This window comes from Amblyomma maculatum, chromosome 4 (genome assembly GCF_055883805.1).
Source record: "Amblyomma maculatum isolate TAMU_Amacu chromosome 4, ASM5588380v1, whole genome shotgun sequence".
Lineage (NCBI taxonomy): Eukaryota > Metazoa > Arthropoda > Arachnida > Ixodida > Ixodidae > Amblyomma > Amblyomma maculatum.
In genome coordinates, this window is record NC_139347.1 from 86,744,123 (window position 1) to 86,763,254 (window position 19,132).

At 47.1% G+C, this 19,132-nt stretch overlaps 2 protein-coding genes across 3 annotated transcripts in view; one reads left to right on the forward strand and one right to left on the reverse strand.

Annotated features, from left to right (window-relative positions):
- LOC146191575 (uncharacterized) overlaps nucleotides 1–11,249 on the forward strand; it is a 101,867-nt gene extending 90,618 nt beyond the window's left edge. For both annotated transcript variants that reach the window (XM_084602090.1, XM_084602089.1), the window contains 4 exons: nucleotides 6,406–6,499; nucleotides 7,890–9,419; nucleotides 10,063–10,239; nucleotides 11,078–11,249. In XM_084602090.1, coding sequence (XP_084458216.1) covers nucleotides 6,433–6,499; nucleotides 7,890–9,419; nucleotides 10,063–10,239; nucleotides 11,078–11,232 — 1,929 coding nt within the window. In that variant the 5' untranslated portion in view covers nucleotides 6,406–6,432 and the 3' untranslated portion in view covers nucleotides 11,233–11,249. The remainder of the gene's footprint in view (nucleotides 1–6,405; nucleotides 6,500–7,889; nucleotides 9,420–10,062; nucleotides 10,240–11,077) is intronic.
- Nucleotides 11,250–11,606: 357 nt separating this feature from the next.
- On the reverse strand, nucleotides 11,607–18,817 carry LOC146191576 (uncharacterized). Its single transcript, XM_084602088.1, has 5 exons — nucleotides 18,592–18,817; nucleotides 16,841–16,982; nucleotides 15,139–15,227; nucleotides 12,037–12,256; nucleotides 11,607–11,789 (listed from the first exon to the last, which is right to left on the reverse strand). Exons 1-5 carry the CDS (start codon nucleotides 18,640–18,642, stop codon nucleotides 11,707–11,709), a joined length of 585 nt encoding a protein of 194 aa, XP_084458214.1. The 5' UTR covers nucleotides 18,643–18,817; the 3' UTR covers nucleotides 11,607–11,706.
- Between the last annotated feature and the right edge of the window lie 315 nt (nucleotides 18,818–19,132).

Here is a 19,132-nt window from a genome sequence, read left to right on the forward strand (position 1 = left end):
GTAGGCCAAATGACTTTAGAGAACCCTTGCTTTATTTCACCAGGCTAGGACAAAGTCTAGAACGCGGAAGTATTGTATCCCATTAGCACAAAAGATTGCGATGGCATCCATGGCATGAAATTCACGACCATGCGTCTGGCAGGAGGCATTGCCGGCCACACTGATTGATCGGCCGTAGTATGACTCACCTCTTTACAAAGTAACGTCATGTAAGGTGTAAGGTTTGTGCAAACATTACTCGTGATATCACTGATGTGTCATGACTCATAGTCATTACGCAGCGTATCATGTCTCAGCACTTGACTAAGTAACGTAGCCAAGTGCTTTCGCATTCTCACAAGTAAGGAATGTTATGTGTGTTTGTGAATTTTTTAAAAACCATGGTTACATTTGGCAAACACTTTGCTATTATAGGGGGGGCCACTAAGGAAAGCTGTTTAGTATTTTTGCAAATTAAACGAGATCACGCGTATTCCTGAGTCGTTATAGTAGTTATGTTCATATCCCCACTGCAGAAACCACTTTTGTTTTTCACCAAATGCGGCGGTGAATGCTAGGCTCTATAGCAGTCGTCGCATCAGTGGGATGTTGACATCCATGACCTATATGCACTTCGCACTAAAAATAGAGGACTTTCTTTTCCTCATTACGTGCTGATATGTGTTTACTCCACGTAAACGTGCCTTCGTCACCTCTCTGGAGATCCGCTCCCGTGTCAAGTAGCTGATGTGCTAGTCACGTGTACTGCTTCGTACACCAGTGCAGAGCGGCCTTCGCCACTGCGCCGTGTGCTAAGAATTAGCATGACGTCTCAATTAGAGGCGGTTGGCGGCCGAGTCCGCTTCCCGTCCCCTCTCGTTCCGAGACTCGGGCAATCACAGCTCTCGCTTCGGGCGTGGGCTGGAGCTCGTAACTGCGACGCCGGTGAAGACAGCGCTGGCTCACCTTGTGACCTGCATTACATACACGCTCCGCTCTCTCGATCTTTCTTTTTTTGCTTTCTTCCAAGAACTCTGGCGATCTCCTTTCAGCGTGCTTTGGTATTGGGACCTTGTGTGGAGAGGAGGGAAGAGCGGCGCAATTAAATGGAGCCGCCAGCAGCGACACGTGCCTTTGAGCGTCCCGTCAGAACGAGCCTACATCTCCCGTTAACGGTGAATGAGTTCGCTTAAAGTTGGGAAAAGATTGCCGCTAACTTTCCACTCCTGCCGCCAACCTCTGGAGAGCGGCAGCACAGACGAGATTCGCACTTGTGGCCTGTTTATTCGGCACGGCGATCCATGCGGATCTTAATGCGCTTACATGATGCACCGGCAGGTCGCGTGCAGTAGATCCAGTCTCCCAGTGGAGGATGTAGAGTTAGGGTGAAAGGAGGACGACGGGCAAGTGTGTAAAGGCGTGTGCAGCTTTGTCGCGCGTTTCGGCGACAACTGTGTGCGATCTGGGCTCCTCATCAGGGAATTCGTTCGTCCCGTTGCCAACGCGTTATAGTCGGCAAACTTGCAAGTGCTAAATTTCGCAGTATCCCTGCTCATCACCGGCACTTCTTTAAGAACCGGTTGGCTTGATGTAGAGATTGCTTCCTTTCGGTCTCTGTTCTGCGCCAGCAACCTTCCAACGAATGATGGACACCGTTCTCTCTGGACTGAAGTGGCAAGCGTGCCTAGTGCACCTAGACGACGTCGTCATTTTCGCGTCTAGTTTTTAGGAGCACCTCGACCGGCTGCGAATGGTACTACAGGCGCTGCGTTCAGCCCAACTGACGATAAAACTATGTTCACGCAACTGTGGTCAAAATGTTTCATTACTCGATTTATTTTTAGTAACTCTTTAGTCTTTATCTCTCTCGTGACAAAAAGTTATTGCGAAATATGAAGTACTATATGTTTGGAAAATTACGTTTATCTTCTTATATATATGCAAGTCGAAAATTGCAACAAATCGCGCTTTTGACGGCCCTTGTTCATCGCATATAATTCCACGAGTTTTCGAAGACTGAGGGCTACGATCTAATTTCATCACCATGCAGAGGTCTCCTTCTTACCTCGAGGTCAAATGATAAGAGCAGCCTCGTTTGTTGGCAGGTCGCATTGCTCTGAAAGCAAAATCATACTAAAGGATAAAGGAAACAAACGTGGGATTAGTCACTGAGTTTTTCAGCTTTTCCTTTTCAGAAGTTGCTGTGATACATCCCTGCGGCATTTCGCAACTATGTCATTAGAATGATTGCTTGTTGCGCATGAGCCCCAAGGCACCGAAGAGTGCAGAAAAACTCTTAATTTTCTTATATATATATTAATAGGCATTAAATTGCTTAGTGAAAACAGTGGTACGTAAGTATGCATGGTAAATTTTAAATTCTTTTTTTAAGTCCCTATGCGTGAAAATATTAAAAGTTTATTGCTCATCGCAGACAATTAGCATACATGCTTACATCTGTAACCTTTGTGCTTTCTCCTTAATTATTAACGCCTAATGCATAACTTAAAGAGAGTTATAATTACAGTTACCGAACAACCATACTAATCTAGCTTGAAGTAACACGCATTTATGAGATCAGCTTTAAATTTTTCAGAACTGTACCAATCTTGGGCACATTTCATGGATAAATAACGAAAATGGTTTTTACTTCTATGTTTTCGCCCCTTGACGAAGGCTTCTCGTAAGCTTAGCAAGTGCACCCGTCGTGTACTGCGCGCAAGTACTTAGATATGCTTAGGTAGCTATAAACATGCGCGTGTCTCTGAATATGGTAACGTTTATTATCAGTAATTCCATATCGCTTACCAAAGTGTGAATTCCGTGGGGGAATGGCGCTGATGACGTGACGACTTCCGGAGCGTCGTCTATTTGTGTCTCTTCACCCCCCCCCCCCTCTCCTTCTTTTGTAACATTCTTTTTATATGCGCCATTGCCTTTCTCTTTTAGAAAAAAAAAAAAAAAAAAACTTTGGTTTTTCTTTGCAGTCCTCTCTCCGACCCATTGCGGCTGCGAGAGAGACGGACGTTGTTCCTTTTTTTCTCGGATAGTGACGAAGGAGAAAATGATGCCCGCCGGACCGCGTTTATAAGCGCTACCGTGCCTAAATGATCGCTTCGTTTCGGCCCGTGGACATCGTTTACGGGGACAATGCTCTTCCGGGGAGAAAGAGGACAGGCATGGGTAGAAAAGGGGTGAGATGATGGTCAGCGAGCGAGCGGACGAGTGTCTGGCAGCGTGGGCGGAAGCCAGCCAGTGCAACGTCCGGTACTATCCGCCGCTTCTGATCGCGGAACGAGATCGTCGGTAGAAGCGCAGCACACATCGTCAGCTGGGGCCGGACGACTGCTGCTGCTGCTTCTGCCCCTTGCCGTGCCTCGGCCGAGAGTGCAAAGAAAGAAGTAAACAGAGAAAAACAAAGAGAGGGGGGCGGGGGGGGGGGGGGAGGACTTTCGGTCATTATATCCGCGTCGCGACTGCTGGAAATCCGGGACGGGCGTTTGTCTTCGTTGCGGGCGCCCCTCAAATTGCCCCGAAAAAGGAAAGCACCACTCGCTCTCCTCGCCGCCGACGGCCGCCTCTCTGCTTGCTGCATCGCAAGAACGCGCGGCGCCATCGCCGTTGACGCGCTTTTGTATACAGGCCCCGCAGCGGTAGATGGCCCGGCCGCATCCCGTGTTGTAATTTTTTTTCCCCCTTTAATGCGTTCATTGAGCACTCCTTAGACAGCTTGTGTTGCGGCGCACAAATAGTCACTCTTTCTCGTTATCGAGAAGCAAAGCATTTTTTTTTTTTTTTTTTTTTTTTTTTTTTTTGTAGTACCGGCTCGCTTTGAAATGATGAACACTTTCTCCATGACCGAGTGGAACAGTGTTTCAATACGTTTTACAATCGTGGTGTTCTAGCACGCCTCGGTCTGTATTTGCCGACCCTCCGCTCTACACCGAGGATAGCTTTTAAAGCAGCAGATCGCTGTCGCTAAGAAAGTTTTGCTCGCCGGCTTGCTTGCGCGGCGTGATTGCCTGCGCGACACATAGGTAGTGCGGGAAAGCAAACGCATTGTGTTTGTTCCAGCAGTGGCTGTCTTGTTGGCCATCGTTAGCGGAGTACGCTAGGCGCGTTTGACATGTTAGACATTTTTCTTTTACGGGCTACCCGTGACAGTTTAAAAATTTCCTTAAATGTCATTTTTTTCTTCTCCTTCGTCATGCCTGACTGGCACCGGACAGCGCCCAGGATGGCCAGTTGGTACCACGTTTTGTACTCATTTCACTGTACTGCTTACATCGCAAATATATACTTTTCGCTGCGCTGTGCAACGTTGTACAAGCTCCAAATATGTCGCGGTCCCTTAAGCCCCATCTTCCTAACTGCTTCAATGGGCTTCTGTTTCCTGCTGGTGCTTGGTTGTCAGGTTTCTATTATGTCTCCAATATCAATCAACGCTCGTGGCAGCGCTTGGAATGCTTTTGTTTTTCAACTTTTTGTGTATCCACTTTTTCGCTGTCTTAAGTTCACGGCCTGTCCTGTTTCCTATTCTTTTATTTTTCTTGTGCTTTGTTATTTCACTTACCAAACTTTCCGAGGAGCGATATAATATAGGCGTACAGCATTCCTTCTACCTTGTGTTCCGATGTCTGAACGTCGCATTTTACATTTTAACATTATCGTTAATGCATTAGAAGCCTTGTTATGACGAAAATCCGGCATTATCATGAAATTCATTTTGATCAAACAACTCATGACGTCATCACTTGCTTAATCAGCTGTTCGCACGAGTGCTTCTAGAATGCGAGTGAGGAGAGCGTTAGACCACCGGGAACTGGGAATCTGCTCGAAAAAATTCACTGGGTTTAATCTTAGCTCTACGCTTTGAACAGAGGCTTTGTTCCTCATTAGCGGGCTCGCTCTTTACCACTCTCACTATAACTCACTCTTTTCGAGGTTCTCACGTAAAATTGAAGTCATTTTAAGCGCAGGAATTCGAATTCTTTACCATCTCGAACACGAACGTGGCCTCCTGTTCTTTGTCGTGCAAGATGCGCCGACACGGTTCTCGAAGATTCCTGCCGCTCGCGTATGCTTCTGCAATGCTCTAGGTTGTGTCACCATTTGCGGCTTTATCTAGATGTTTCCTCGCCGCCTTTGACGGCATCCTTAGTTCGATGACCTACGAGAACTTTTGATGTTATCTCCGCCGCCGATTCGCTTAGTTCTTTCGCGGGCGCGAGTCAGCCCAATGAAGAGTTTCATTCAAATGTAACGCCAGTGTCTTTGTTTGTGGCTACCGGGCTTGTCACCACTACGTGACAATATATACAGTTCTCATTTGATTGTATGCGATCGTAGAAGGAACCCATCGAGATGTTTTCCCGGCGTCTTGACGCTGTTACACTTGGTGAGGTGGCGCGGTTTCTGGGTCGAAGTTGGGGAGAAAATGCGTAACACGCGCCAGCCATAGGTCGGCAGTAGAACTGCCAACCAACGCATGCAAAGGAGTGGGTCACGTCTTGGGTATCTTTTGCGTGGGTGCACTCATATGAGAAGCAGGGATGCTGTCGCATTGCCAGGGGTAGTAAGCAATTAATTGCCCCCTTTTTGGGATAATTTTGGTTTTAAGCCTGTTAATTGGTAAATTTCACACTTGCTTGTTTTTTCTTTTCTTTTTTTTTAGCAAACCAATGTATTGCTTTCTGAATTGGTTTTGCCGTTTTGTTACTCACAATGAGTTTCGTCTTAGTAGTTGACAAAAGCAGGACGAGAGCCACACTCGCATGCCCCCCCCCCCCCCCTTTTTTTTTTTTTTTTTTTGAGGGGACACATATACGTGCAGTTCTTTCAGGAAATAAATAAATGTGTAACTGTGAATGGTCGCTTATTCTGCTTTTTTTTTTTTTATTTGCTCTCTGCCTTTTTTGTGTTCGTGCGAAAATGAGTACCCTCCAACCTGACCAGCCGTTCCGTTTGTCTGCAAAGCTGGGACGGGAAGTGGCATTTCGTAAGGACTCTAGTGGGCGGGCCGGACTGTAGCTAACAAAACCCGTGGCGAAAATAACTAGCGGTTGATGCTGCCTATAGAGCTTTCTTTGTGCATGAGCGGAGGCTGAACATTCGCTGACTATAAAAACAGGGAAAATTGGCTTTTCTATGTTGGCACTTTCGTTTATACATTGCCACCTGTCCTTGCTCGACGGTACCGCTATTATTTTTATTTCCATTTACCACATGAAAGCCGGTTCTTTTAGCACGATGCATTCAAGGGGCCATTAAAGGACAGGAATAAAAGTCATTCAAGGCTACAGCGCTAACAAATGTGTGCCTTGTCGCTGATGGGTGCCGCTGGCGGATATGAAACTTCCGCGAAAGAGTGGCGTTGTGAATAAACCTCTCCTCATTTTCCTTATTTTATTCGTCTTAATTATACAGGTGGAAGGAGGACCGGAAATCGCCGCCATGACGGTCAGCCCCCGTCTGCGGAAGTTACTTCCGCTTATGGCCATCTCTTTCTCCTTTTTTGCCGGTGAGTGAAACTCTCGCGGTGCATCGCCGAACTTCAGCACGTCGCTTATTTTAATCTTTTCCGCGCTCGCAGCAACGGTGTGCTGGATTTCAGACTATGCATGTCACGAAGAGCTGTAAAACATTAAGAGCGTGCCTTTAGCGCTTTGACAGCACAAAGTATGAGGAACGGAAACATGAACTGGGTGTTAGATGAAAGAAAACCTCAATGCACCATTCGCACGGGATGTAAGCCTTATGCGGGGCCTTTCTCTTAATGTCACGCACTATTTCTTTGTTGGAAAATTTCGATTTTATTAAGCATAGCGCCAGAGGCGTTGGTTAAATAGGCGCTTGTTTTCTTGCAGTCAAGCTACAGTCTTTTTCCACTGGCAACAAAGGGAAACCGCGGCCCAATGCGTCTGGTCAACAAGAATCCACATTTGGTTGAGACTATAGCTGTTCACAAGCTGCATGATGCATGTTTGTATAAATGTTGATGCATAGTAAGGTGGAATTAAACCGAAATTTGGAAATCAGTGAAATATACCAGACTAAGGTTGACAATATTTGACCCATTTTCGATTATCGTGTAAAAAAGATTGGTTTATGGGAAAGGACGCGCGCAGTATCCGTCACACTTCTCCGTGGACACCTGGACAACACCGTAAGGGAAGGGTGGAAGGTAGGATTGAAAGTGGAAAGTGAAAATATGCGTCATAGTGGAGGTCTTCGGAGAAATTTCGACTCCCTGGGGATCTTGAACGTGCAGCTGACATCGAATAGCACACGGACGTCTCTCCGTTTCGCCTCCATCAAAATGCAGCCGCCGGGTGGTAGGGTTCGAACCCGAGCGCTCCGATTCAGTAGTCAGGCATCTTATAACCACTGAGTCACCGCTTCGGAGGCGATTATTGTGAGAACATTTTTTTTTATAGATTGTCGACTCATCCTAGTCGATTCAGCAGCATGGGCAGGAGCCTGTCTTGAAGTTCTTGTTATTCTCGAGCTCAGACTGAGATCAGTCAGGTTCCCTATGTGAAAACAATCATAATAGTGAGCAAGGCGATAACCAAGGTTCAATAAAAAACTGATCTCATGTGCACGGGAATATCGTTGCCAGCTGCTTGGCCATCTGTGTACATGATACGGACGGGACAAGGGGTGTATTATAGAGATTTTTCTCTGATTGCACGTATTCTATGTTATTGTCCGTCGCGCCAACTCAGAGACCCTGGAGGCAGAGCGGCAGAGCTTCGTTGTGTGAACTATTAGACCTAGAATAGAGTGAAGCTGAGTAAATGACCGGGTGCCATGCTCGTCTGAATAGTGAAGATAGTTCCAGTAGCTCTGTCGCAGTGTCCAGTTTTGCGATCTTCGTCAGCGCGAGCACTTGCGTCCCCTCTGCGCAGCGACGGGGAGCCTGAGCCCATTCCTGAGCCTGCACCTGCGCACGCTCGGCTTGTCTGATGAAGAAGCGGTGCTCATCAACACGGCGGCGGCGTTCGCCAGCCTGCTGGGCCCCGTGCTCGTGGGATTGGTGGCGGAGCGGCGTTGTGCCTACCGGTCGCTGCTGGTGCTTTCGCTAGTGCTGGCGGGCGCCGGATACTCGGCGTTGCTGGGCGTGCCCCGAGTGGTGCGCAGCCCGCGGAGCCCGTTGCTCGAGTTCGACTGCCCCTCCGGCCTGTACCTGGAACGGTGCCCCGAGTGGGACTCGTGCACGGCGTCCGAGCTGAATCCGTTAGGGCTGGCCACATTCCGGGTGTCTAACTGCCACTACCAATGCGGGACCGGCAACCAAAGCGCCATACGGCAGCCCATCCACTTCTGCTTCCTGAGTCACGAGGGAAACCTGTGCATCATCCACGAGGCCGGTTCCCGCGACAACTCGACGACTGAATTCGGCGCCAGCTTCCTGGCCAAGACGGCGCGCACACTGGTCGATGTCAGCGTGACCCGCTTCCTCGAGCATGAGGGCCGTCGCGACGACGAGCTGGTGGACGTGTGCAGCTTTGACCTTCTCGCGCCCATGGTGGTGAACCAGAAGCAGTTCAACGACTACGAGTGCCGGCCGCACCCAGAGGGCTGCACCATCCGCTGCTCGGTTGCCGTGGCCGATAATCTTGGTCGCCGCATGCAGTCGGCGCGATGCGTGCAGGTGATCGGGGACCCCCAGGTTACCTTCTGGGCCACGCTTGCGCTGCGGGTGTTCGCCGACCTCTGGCTCATGACGGCTTTCTACCTCGTCGAGGCGGTCACTGTGCTCTCCATCAATGACTTCAACGGCCTTTACGGGCGCATCAAGTTCTGGGCCGCCTTGGGTGTCACCATCTTCGCGGTGCTCACGGGCTTCCTGGTCGACTACTACAGCGAGCTGACGGGCGGTGCCGACTACTCACCCGCCGTGTTCGTCTTTGACGGTCTCGCGCTCATCTCGTGCGCCCTGGCGGTGTTCCTGCCGGCCGTGGAGGACAAGAAGGCCAACCACGTGCTGCACTACGGCTTGGGCCAGGAGCCCCGCTTCTGCTCCCTAGACACGTCCGTGCTGCTCCTGCTGGTGCTTTTGCTGGGCACGGTGTGGGGCTACCTGGAGACGTACTTGCACTGGATGTACTCCGAGATGGGCGCCAGCCACCTGCTGGTGTCGCTGTCTCTGGCGCTTCCCATGGGCTGCGCGCTGCCCTTCCTGGCCATCTCCAAGAACCTGGTGCGCAACATCGGCCGTGCCAATCTTGTTGTGTTCGGCTTCCTCTTCTACGCGACGCGGGCCGCGGGCCTGTCGTTCGTGACGGCCCGCTGGTGGATCACGCCCTTCGAGGCCATGGAGACGTTCACGCTGCCGGTGCTCTGGGTCGCGCTGGTCGCGTACGCCCAGAAAGTGGTGCCCTGCCGGCAGCGGCTCACCATCCAGTGCATCCTCATCATCCTTCACTTCTGCATTGGTAGGGACGTCGGGCTTGCTAAAGTGCATGTGGTGCTTATAAATTGAACATACTTCTCTAGCTTCTCTTAAGTGTGTAATGTAATCCGAGTTTACTAGGTGACTTATTCGCGAGGGTGCAACTGTTGTTCGCGGGAAGACTTCGAGCTATTGAGATATGGAACGCTGCACGGGAGTCTTGTATTCAAGTAGTTCTTGTTGTCTTTTAGCATAGAGCTAGCTTCTAGCTAACGTATGCAGCACTAAGAGCTTTCAGAATAAAGACAAGCACGGTGGATTTCTGTATATTTATGTGGCAGGCTGAGCATTATATCATTGTTTTTCTTGTGCTGACAACTAGCGGTAGCATAACAGGTTGAAGACTGGCGCGATCACCTGGTTATATTGTGCGTTATTACGTATTTTATACGTAAGGTAAAATTTTGCCTGCGCATTAATAATAATGGCAGTAATGGCTATTGCACTTACATTTTCTGTACACTAAAATCCTCTGGAGTATTAAAGGTGTGTCGATGAATACGCGGAGCGCCTAAGAATGCGCACTCTTTAGAGTGACTGTAGTGTTTGTTTTTTAGTGCCAAATACGCTTGGCGGAATTGATGCTCCGCTGGCAGTCGTTTTATCTCATTGTTATTGGGACGCAGGCCGCGGGACGGGCACCATTGCGGGATTCTTCCTGAATGCTGCGTTCGGCCTGCGAACCACGTTCCGCGGCATCGCAGTGGTCTGCGCTGGCGTGGGCATGCTCTACCTGTTCCTGTACCATGCGTGTCTGCGCAGGATTCGGAGGAAGAGCCGTCGACACCACAACGCCATGCCCGGTATGCCTGCTTCTCCTGTATCGAGGGGGGAGAGGGGGGTGATCACCCGCCTCGCTGGCTACAATGCGAGATGCACTTTGCGATCTTTAACGAAGCAGCGAGCGCCCACCGCTGTTCTCAGCGTGGACAGCGCTACTGGTCGGCCTGGGGTCATCGGTCGTGTGTGTTGTCGCTGTGACCACGCACGCTTGACCGGAGACTACGGACGAAAGCCAGCGTGCCGAAACTTATCCTGGGCACTCTGCTGTGACGACACGTGTAATGCATTACGGCAAAATATAGCATTATTTGTGACGGACGTGCAGCGGCAGTTCTGAGAAATGCCGAATACACTGCCGCAAGAACGCCACCGCGCTACCGCGGGGCTGAAGCAAAATAGTTAACTTCATTTATTCCGGTTTTGTCGTTCTCTTTTCTTTCTCGCCTTGCCGCTCCCTCTTGCATGTTCCGGGCAGCGTTTTTGGTAGCCGTATTTAAAATCACGAAGCCTGCATCGTAGGAACTGTGCACGGAGACGGCATAAATCCAGCGCACCAGTAATGAATCACGCAATTTTTTTGGCGTCGCAAGGCGGCTCGTTTTCAAGAGAACCGAGTTCCAGTCCGCGCGAAATTCAAACAAGTACATGTCATGTCACATTTGCAACTGCAGTAGGCGCAAGTCATCGTTTTATTGCGCGTTTTGTTCTGTCCGCTTATTCTGCGCCACGTCTCGATTTTTGTGCGGACAGCCTAGTGAAATGTTCCTTGCAGAGTGACCGCCGTTTGCACAATGTTGTTTACTGGGGAACCTCGTGGTCGCTATTTTTATTACAGCCTTTTCTCTCGTGTCTGCGCAGCGACCATCAACGGCGGCTGGTACCCGATGCAGAACTCTCGGGTGAACGGTGACACGCCTGCCCACCGGCCCATGATGGGTGACCAGGATGACTCGGACACCGGAGGCTTTGAGGACCGGGATTCGGGCTGGTCACACCGCAAAAACAGGAACTGATGGCCAGAAAAAAAAAAAAAAACGGTACTTGATTGTCTCCTTCTCTTTAACAATGCAGCATAAGCGACAGCCTGTGTCCCTTATAAAAATGGGAACATCCTTTGAGTTCAATGTGAACTCAAAAAAGTCAGAAGGAAGCAACTTCCTCTGAACTGAGAATTGGCTACTGATTTTGAATTCACAGTGAATTAACTTTCTCTGACCATCCTGTGAATTTCCTGTGAATTTCCTTTGAGCTCCCAGGGAACAGACCGTTGTCAGTTTGAGTTGAGTTCACAGGCAGTGGCCAATTATTGGTTCAAAGGAAGTTCGAAGGAATGATGACTATGGGATATTTGGTGGATGTTCGAAGGAAGTAGGTTCAGACTGAAACATTTGTTTGTATGAGCTTATATTTATTTGAATAGATGTACTTCCTCTGTTTAGGCCTTGCAATTAGGCCTGCTTTCGAAGACCCTGCGACAAAAAATTGGATCACTGTCCACAATCCCAGTGCAAACTTGCGCAACTGCCGATGACCACCTTGGCTAGTACTCCATTGAGCAAGCAGGTGTAGGCTGCAAAAAGAAAAAAAAAACATTAGAAGCATGACTGCAATGAACAAGCTAGAGTCCATCCAGCCTTCCTTAGCTTTTGTAAATTAAATATACAGAGCACGGACAGTGTGAGCGCCATGCAGGCACCACAGCATTATGCATTAAGGCAAGCATTATGGCCCTGACCATCACTGAAAAGTCAGCTGTTCGGACAATATTTCAGAATGCTCTTGCATCACATGCACAGGCTATGAGCTCGAGGACTTACAGATAACAGCATCCAATTTTGGGCAGCCCAGTGCCTTTTTTGGAGCTTGTTCCTTGCGGGCATTGCAGACACGGCCATAGAGTGAGCTTTCTTCCAGTTCTTCGGGTGAGAACACAACCCGCACCAAGTTACACGCAAACTTTGTTGCTTGATTGCCCACACTGAGTTTCATGCGGTCAATCAACTGCTGATTTACCATAATATTGCTGCCAATGTGCACCTGCAAGAACAAAAAGCAAATATTAGTACTATGACCAGTATTGTAACATGCAACAATATCCCTTGATATGCAATAAGAAAATGAAGGGGCTTTACAAACAACGAAGAACTTAGACCAGCTTAAGAACATTCAAAGAAACCCCAAAATGCATAATTAAGGTCATTTGTTTGCAAGTAAAAATACACATTCAAGAAGCCGTACTTTAACATGTACAACAATGAAGGCATACGAAAACTATTGGATGTTTTTGACACCTTCCCGAGCGGTGTTTTGATCTAATTTTGAATCAGGCCAAACATCTTTTAACATTTTTATTAGTGTAACCTGACAATTGTGTAATATGTATTTAAAGTAACTAGCCAAAAAGAGGGCACATAATGCCCCGCAAAGGATTGAGCGCTAATAGTGCATTGCTATAGCAGAAGAAAAAACAAGAAATAAGAGATTTTTTAACGACCTAATTTATGCTTGCATTTCAACAATAAAAAAAAAAAACAGATTTTAAGTCAGAAAATAAAGGGATTTACTCATCATTAACATTGCAAAGGCCATTAAAAGCCAGTTTAGACAGAGCACAGTGCCCACATTGTCACCTCCTGTTTAAAAATACTAACATCCTTTTCGTACATCAGAAGCTCAACCAATTAAAAAAACTGCCAATGAAGGTTTAGCAAAAGCATGCACTCCCTGCTCTGTATGTGCTACTTTGAGGTAACATTTAGTTTCCAGCTTGCACAGGTAGCTTTCATAATTTAACCCCTCAAGCGCTTTGGACAAGCAGCTCGTCCTTGCAAAGATGCCCTCAAGCCATTTTGGACGAGTGCTTGTCCTTGCAGGATAGATCCTCACCCTGAGAGTTTTAGGCGAGTACAGCGCTCCTCTGTGGCTTAGGTCATGCGCCATTTGACAGATGGCACCACTGACCCATTAAGTGCTTTTTGTTCTACCGCTTGAAAGCCTTTTAAGCAGCCTTAATGAGAAAAATGGTGCCTGGTAGAGGCAACGCATGCACTGTTTGCCCGTCATCGCGGGAAAGAAGCTTTTCTTCGTTGCCATCCTAGCCATCCGAAGATGGCTCAGAGACCAATTTTTGCAGTGTTATGGGAAGTGAAGACGACAGTGATGACATGAGTAGTTCTTCCGACGAAGATGATGACAGCTCAGACGATACTATTGCGAGTTCTGTGTCAGTGGATGAAAATTGACAACATTCCGATGAAACCCCCTGGGCTTCCATTCTTGGTCATCCCTTGTAAAACATTTCCAGTTACCTCGCTATATGTTACTCGACTAGATTGCTGCTTATTGGCGGGCAGTTGATTTTTCAAGTAATGAGCAATAAACTTCACTGCGCTCATTTGACTTGGTTTCTGGTTCAAATATTTTTGTCTCGGATACCTCCTTTTTTATTACACTACCAATAGAAACCAGCAGTAAAAATAAAAACTAAAGGGACACTTAAGCTCCGCCTTTAAGGGTATGATGCGACCAGTGTAGGCTACCATCCAGCATATAAAGCCCTGCTTTAACCAAGCTGTATCAACATGTCTGCGTAGCCTAGGTGTAGCAAGCCTGACTCAGCATTGAAGAGCACTGGAATGTTGATTCGTATTTCACCTTCCCACCTCAAATGAACGACCGGAGTTAGCAGCTCCTCCTAACTTTTGGATATCATGTGGTCTCGTTAAGCCACACAAATCATCGAAGAATGTGTGTTCGGCCATGCCACTTGCCAGCGCCATGCTCTTGATGTTTCACTCACAACACAGACAACAAATTTTCATGTAATGGGGCCTTTAACGATATCGTAATTATAAGCAATTTTAGCTAGAAATCTCGAAATAATAGTGCTCAAGGGGTTAAAGTGAAATTGAACTATTGTTGGATCAGCTTAAGAAGCCACAACTCCTTCTCAAAGGAGACCCTCCTGGCAATACCACGGTGGTTAATTGCCTTCGACTTGCCGGAGTGACATTGCAGGTGGCTGTCAGGTGCAAGTGGATTATATGCACATTAGCTTGAATACCATGATGACTGGCCCAAGTCGCTAAAATGACTGATTAGAGGAGCACCAGCTGCGTCATTCGAGTTGTAGTGCAAAAAGATGGCCTTCCGAGATCGATAACCTAAGAAATTGCTGAATATTAAACAAGCTAATGGAAATCTCTTTTCTGATGAAAAGGGCTTTGCTATAGCCCAAGCGAAGTATGCTCAACAGGAAGCGTAAACAAAAGTAACCTTGCACTTCCGATCACTACAGCTTTCACAAAAACTCTTCCAAATCAATATACACACGAATGAAGTAACAGTCACTAAAATGAAAGGAAGCAGTTGGGATTTTTTTTCATGGTTGTTTTGACGAATTTAAGAAAATAGCACTGTCTGTCTTTCGTCGTTTCTATCAAATTGACATTCATTTAAAAATATCATTATGCTACTAATTATGCAGCCTGTTAGCCCAGCCTCATAAACAGCATCCCAGCCAGGGCAGCCACTTTTCAGTGGAGCCGAAATGCAAGGTGCCCGTGTGCTCTGTGTTGTCGGTGCACGTTAAAGCACCCCAGGTGGTCGAAATTTCCAGAGCCTTGCACTACAGTATCTCTCATAGCCTGAGTCGCTTTGGACATTAAACCCTAAGAGCCAACCAATCATAAAGAGCATTGCTTCTTGCCTATCTCTGAATTCAGTGACTGCTGACTTCATTCACATGGATAATGAGCTCCTCGTTTCCCTATCCCTGCACACTTCTCAATGGAAGTGCATGAGTTGTGGCAGTGCTATCATAAAGCTAGAACCAAGTTCTTGTGTGACCCTTAAAAAAGTTTCATCGAGAAAGGCAGTAATGAGCACAACCATGCAGACACTAGACTAAAGCAACTAACCTGAGCCTCGGTTGGCAGCACAACTGCTTGTGTTGTACACGCAGCATTATTAACGGATTCCGTCAGCTGATTGACCAGCTCAGCAACATCTGAAAAAAAACAAAAAAGGAAAGCTGGAACAAAACATACTATTTCATCACTAGCAGCAGCAGCCCATGTAACATTCACCACAGGAGAAAAGCCTTTTCTTTGCCCTTGACTGCATGACCAACCATTTTCTGTCACCAAATGAGCCATTCAAAATTTAGCTGCTAGACACTGGCATCACTCACACACTCAAGGCGCCCTATCAGCGGTACATAATCTAGGGGATGCTGATAGCAATTGATGAAGCCAATGCTGACATCCCACTTCTGATCTCTTTGTTCGCTGTGGAAATACCTGGATTGAATTAACTGTGGAGGACGTTGTAACTACAGTGCAACTGACGGGTGCTGCTATTGCTTAGAATGAATCCATGGGTGCGAATGATGATGCCGAGATAGCTGTGAGCGCTTTAACAGAAGTTAGCCAGATCACATCCCTGAAACAGTTTGTCGGTAGCAAGGGCCTTGAAGAGGTCAGCATGCAATATACATGTATGGCGGCAGCAATACGCCATACATTTGGACAAAGGCTGACACTCGAGTGTGTAGCTGATACTCGATGGCCCATGCTTCACCTATCTCGTGTGTCTTTCGTGTCGACATTTGCTAACATGGTGTAGTGACCGAGTTAAGTTAGGCAGATTACTGAGCCAGGTGCGAGCTTGGACAAGCATAAATTTCCGGTTGTGAAAAAAAAAAAAAACACCACCTAAGTGACCAAAATGGCACAGGAAAATGAAGCGCATGCCATAAGGATTCCAAGGTCCAAGACAGGACGAGGCCACATATGATAATTTCATACAAATTTAGATTTTTTGCTGTCCCTCCTGCGCTCATTCTAGATGCACCTCATCATTTGCAGGAGACTCTGAGGTTAAAATCTGAGGGAATCAAGGGTTCCATTCAGATACGCCATCCACAGTAATGCAAGAGCACCACAGACCTGCCGCAGCCATCTGGCTACAACTTATACCCCGTGAATGTGTTTGAACCTAATGCAGCTCTCCAGGTTCACTGGAGCGTTGTTGTCACCGACCACTCCAGAACAGAAAGGAACCCAAACCCGCGCCCGTTTTTCGGCCTCGGCTTGAGCAGCACAAATCAGCACAGATGCTCACCTTGAGTGGCATTTGTTTACCATGCATTTTCATGCAGCTATCACATACGACAACAGGCTCAATCTCAGATGCATGCCGATCCCAAGCAATGACATGTGACACGCAAGTCACTGTAACACAAACAAAGCATGCTTGCAGAGCAGGAGTGGCAGCAGTTCATCTGCTACGTGCACTGCAAGCATGGTGGTTGGTGGCGTCATGCAGCAGTGCCACGGTGTAGCTGAGCACTACTGTACACCACCTATAACGTGTCGCAAAGACAACTGCAGGAGGAACACCAATCCTAATCCTCAGTGTAGGGGGAACCTTATTGCAGCAACATAATCTTACTGGTGCTTTTACTAGGACGTGCTACAGACCAAGATGTCTTATTCATTTAAGAGTTAGCACTTGAATTTGTTATGCTTTACGTAGCATCTGGTGACACAGCAAATAATTTCAGTTTCATGACAATGGAGATCAGCATTCCAATGGCTTCAGAAAAAAGCGATCACATACCAAGCATCTGACGTGCTTCATCTCTTGCGGCCTTATATTTCTTCATTCTTTTTTTTTTTGCAGACCCCACTTCATCCTCAAGCTCCAGGACTCTCTTTTTTGCATCTGTTGGCTTAGACATTTTGTCACAGCTGCAGCTTTCCTGCAAAACGACATGTGGCAAGGTCTATTCACTAAATTGTATTTGCACTCAAATGCATCATACAAAAATTATTCAGTATAACGCATTGTGCAGATATCTGGTTCCACACATGAGATTAGCAAAATAGTGACCAAATGATGACCACTGACAAGAGAAACGTAGCATGGACACTGTTTAGGGTTCAAAGCAACACTTCTTAAGGAGGAACATTAGCCCTTGAGCAAACCTTGGCACATAAAAGGACATGGTAATGTTTAACTGCGAGCTGACACCATCCAGCATCACTACTGCTCAAGTGGGCAGAATGCCCACTTGAGCAGTAGTGGACAAAACAAAGGATGCATTTCCAGAAAAACAGTTTGAGCTCCCACGCATACCGTAAAACATAGCCACTCTGCTTTATGGTAGGTTCATGGTGTTTTATGTCCCAAAGCGACTTAAGCTATAGCGATGAGGGATGCCGTAGTGGTGGGCTCACCTGGGGTTTTTTAATGTGCAAATGACATCATACAGTACACAGTCAACTTGCATTTAACCTCCACTGAAATGCGTCCATGAATGCTGGGATTGTACCCATGCACAGTCGTGAGCTTTATGAAAGGGAGCATGCGATCCCGTGGCAGATAGCCTCATCCAGAAGTAGTGGCAAAGTGCAACGGCAGCATTGAAAATGAAGTGGAGAGAGCGGTGCCCTTCCACCTGTTGGCCATACCCCACGCACTGGGAGCAACTTTTACATCGGCAGCTAAAAATCATTGCAGCATTATGCTGTTGGTAACTGATATCACTGCTTGCTTTGCTATGCTCTGACCTAGCAACCCAGCGTAGGCTGGTAACTCAGGCAAAAGCGGCAGCCCAGGCCACTGGAGTCTTAGAATGGAGACTCCACACACACTTTTTTTTCCCCTTTTTTTAATAAAGTTTTCTCTCTCTGCGCGAAATCTGAGGAATGGCTGGTAGCGAAGAAAGGAAGCATGTTTGACGCTTCAATAAAAAGAAACAAACAAATGAATATGAAAGTAAATAAATGCGACAACACGTTAGGCGCTTTTATCTGCTTAAACTTCAGTCGCCTGCAGCTGTGAAAGCATCCGTTTCGCTGCTACACTACCAATTGTCTCGGAACGAGCACCCTGGGCATCTTTAAAACTTGTTCTAAATCAGCTTCAATAATCAAGGAGCTGCCATTCTCCATGCCGCACCGTTCCGAGACGACGATGCGGGCAGGGTGTTTTTTTTTTTTTTTTATAGAGCCCAAATTGGGAAGCCTACTCCTGTTATCACGAAACACCGAGAATTGCCATTTGCTGTGTAAACAGGGAGAATCAGGTCCACGTAACGACAGCAGCCGCGTTTATTCTACTTATTTCCGCAAATTCAGTTCATTATGCATTTTTGTTTTAATTTCACGCAATTCCCGGAATCAACTGTCTACCTCTTTCACCATGTGCACTACTGTCACCTGCCGGTTAACACAATGCGGTCGTAATGCGGGCATGTAAACGACTTCGCGACACGACTCACCGCGAGTAGCAAAGGAAGGTGTTTCACAGGTAAACATTATTAAGACACGAATACGAAAAGAGACAAGAGACGTTTGACTACTTACCCACTCCGAGAATGAACGTAGGAGAGTACGACCCCTCCTTCCACTGGGCATGTAGTACTCCTTGGTTTGGAATAATCTTCCAGTATTTTGGATTATCCATCAGTTTCGCCTGCAGTTCTTTTGATTGTAGGTTTCTTACAGGGTATACGTCCCACTTCTGAGCGGTCGCCCATTTAACCAAGACATGATCGGCCATTTGCACTACTCACGCTAAGAAAACACGACGAATACAACGAACGCGAACTTCCTACGGTCATGAAACACATAGTGAAGCATGCCGCCGGCTGTTTTCACGAAAACGATAGCGCTAGAGTCTCAAGCGCCATTTCAAACTTTTAAATGCATTTTTGCAAACTTCACAAACTTTCAAAATAAAACTTATAATTTATAAACAACCTTAAATGTTTGTTTTTTTAGTAGTAATATGTGATGCGTAACAAAACACAAAATAATTTAAGCAAATTATTGCCACAAGCAGCTGCAGCGCCCTTTTTTTTTGCTGCGGAATTCTTGTGCTGCATGTCAATCTTCATTGGTTTTA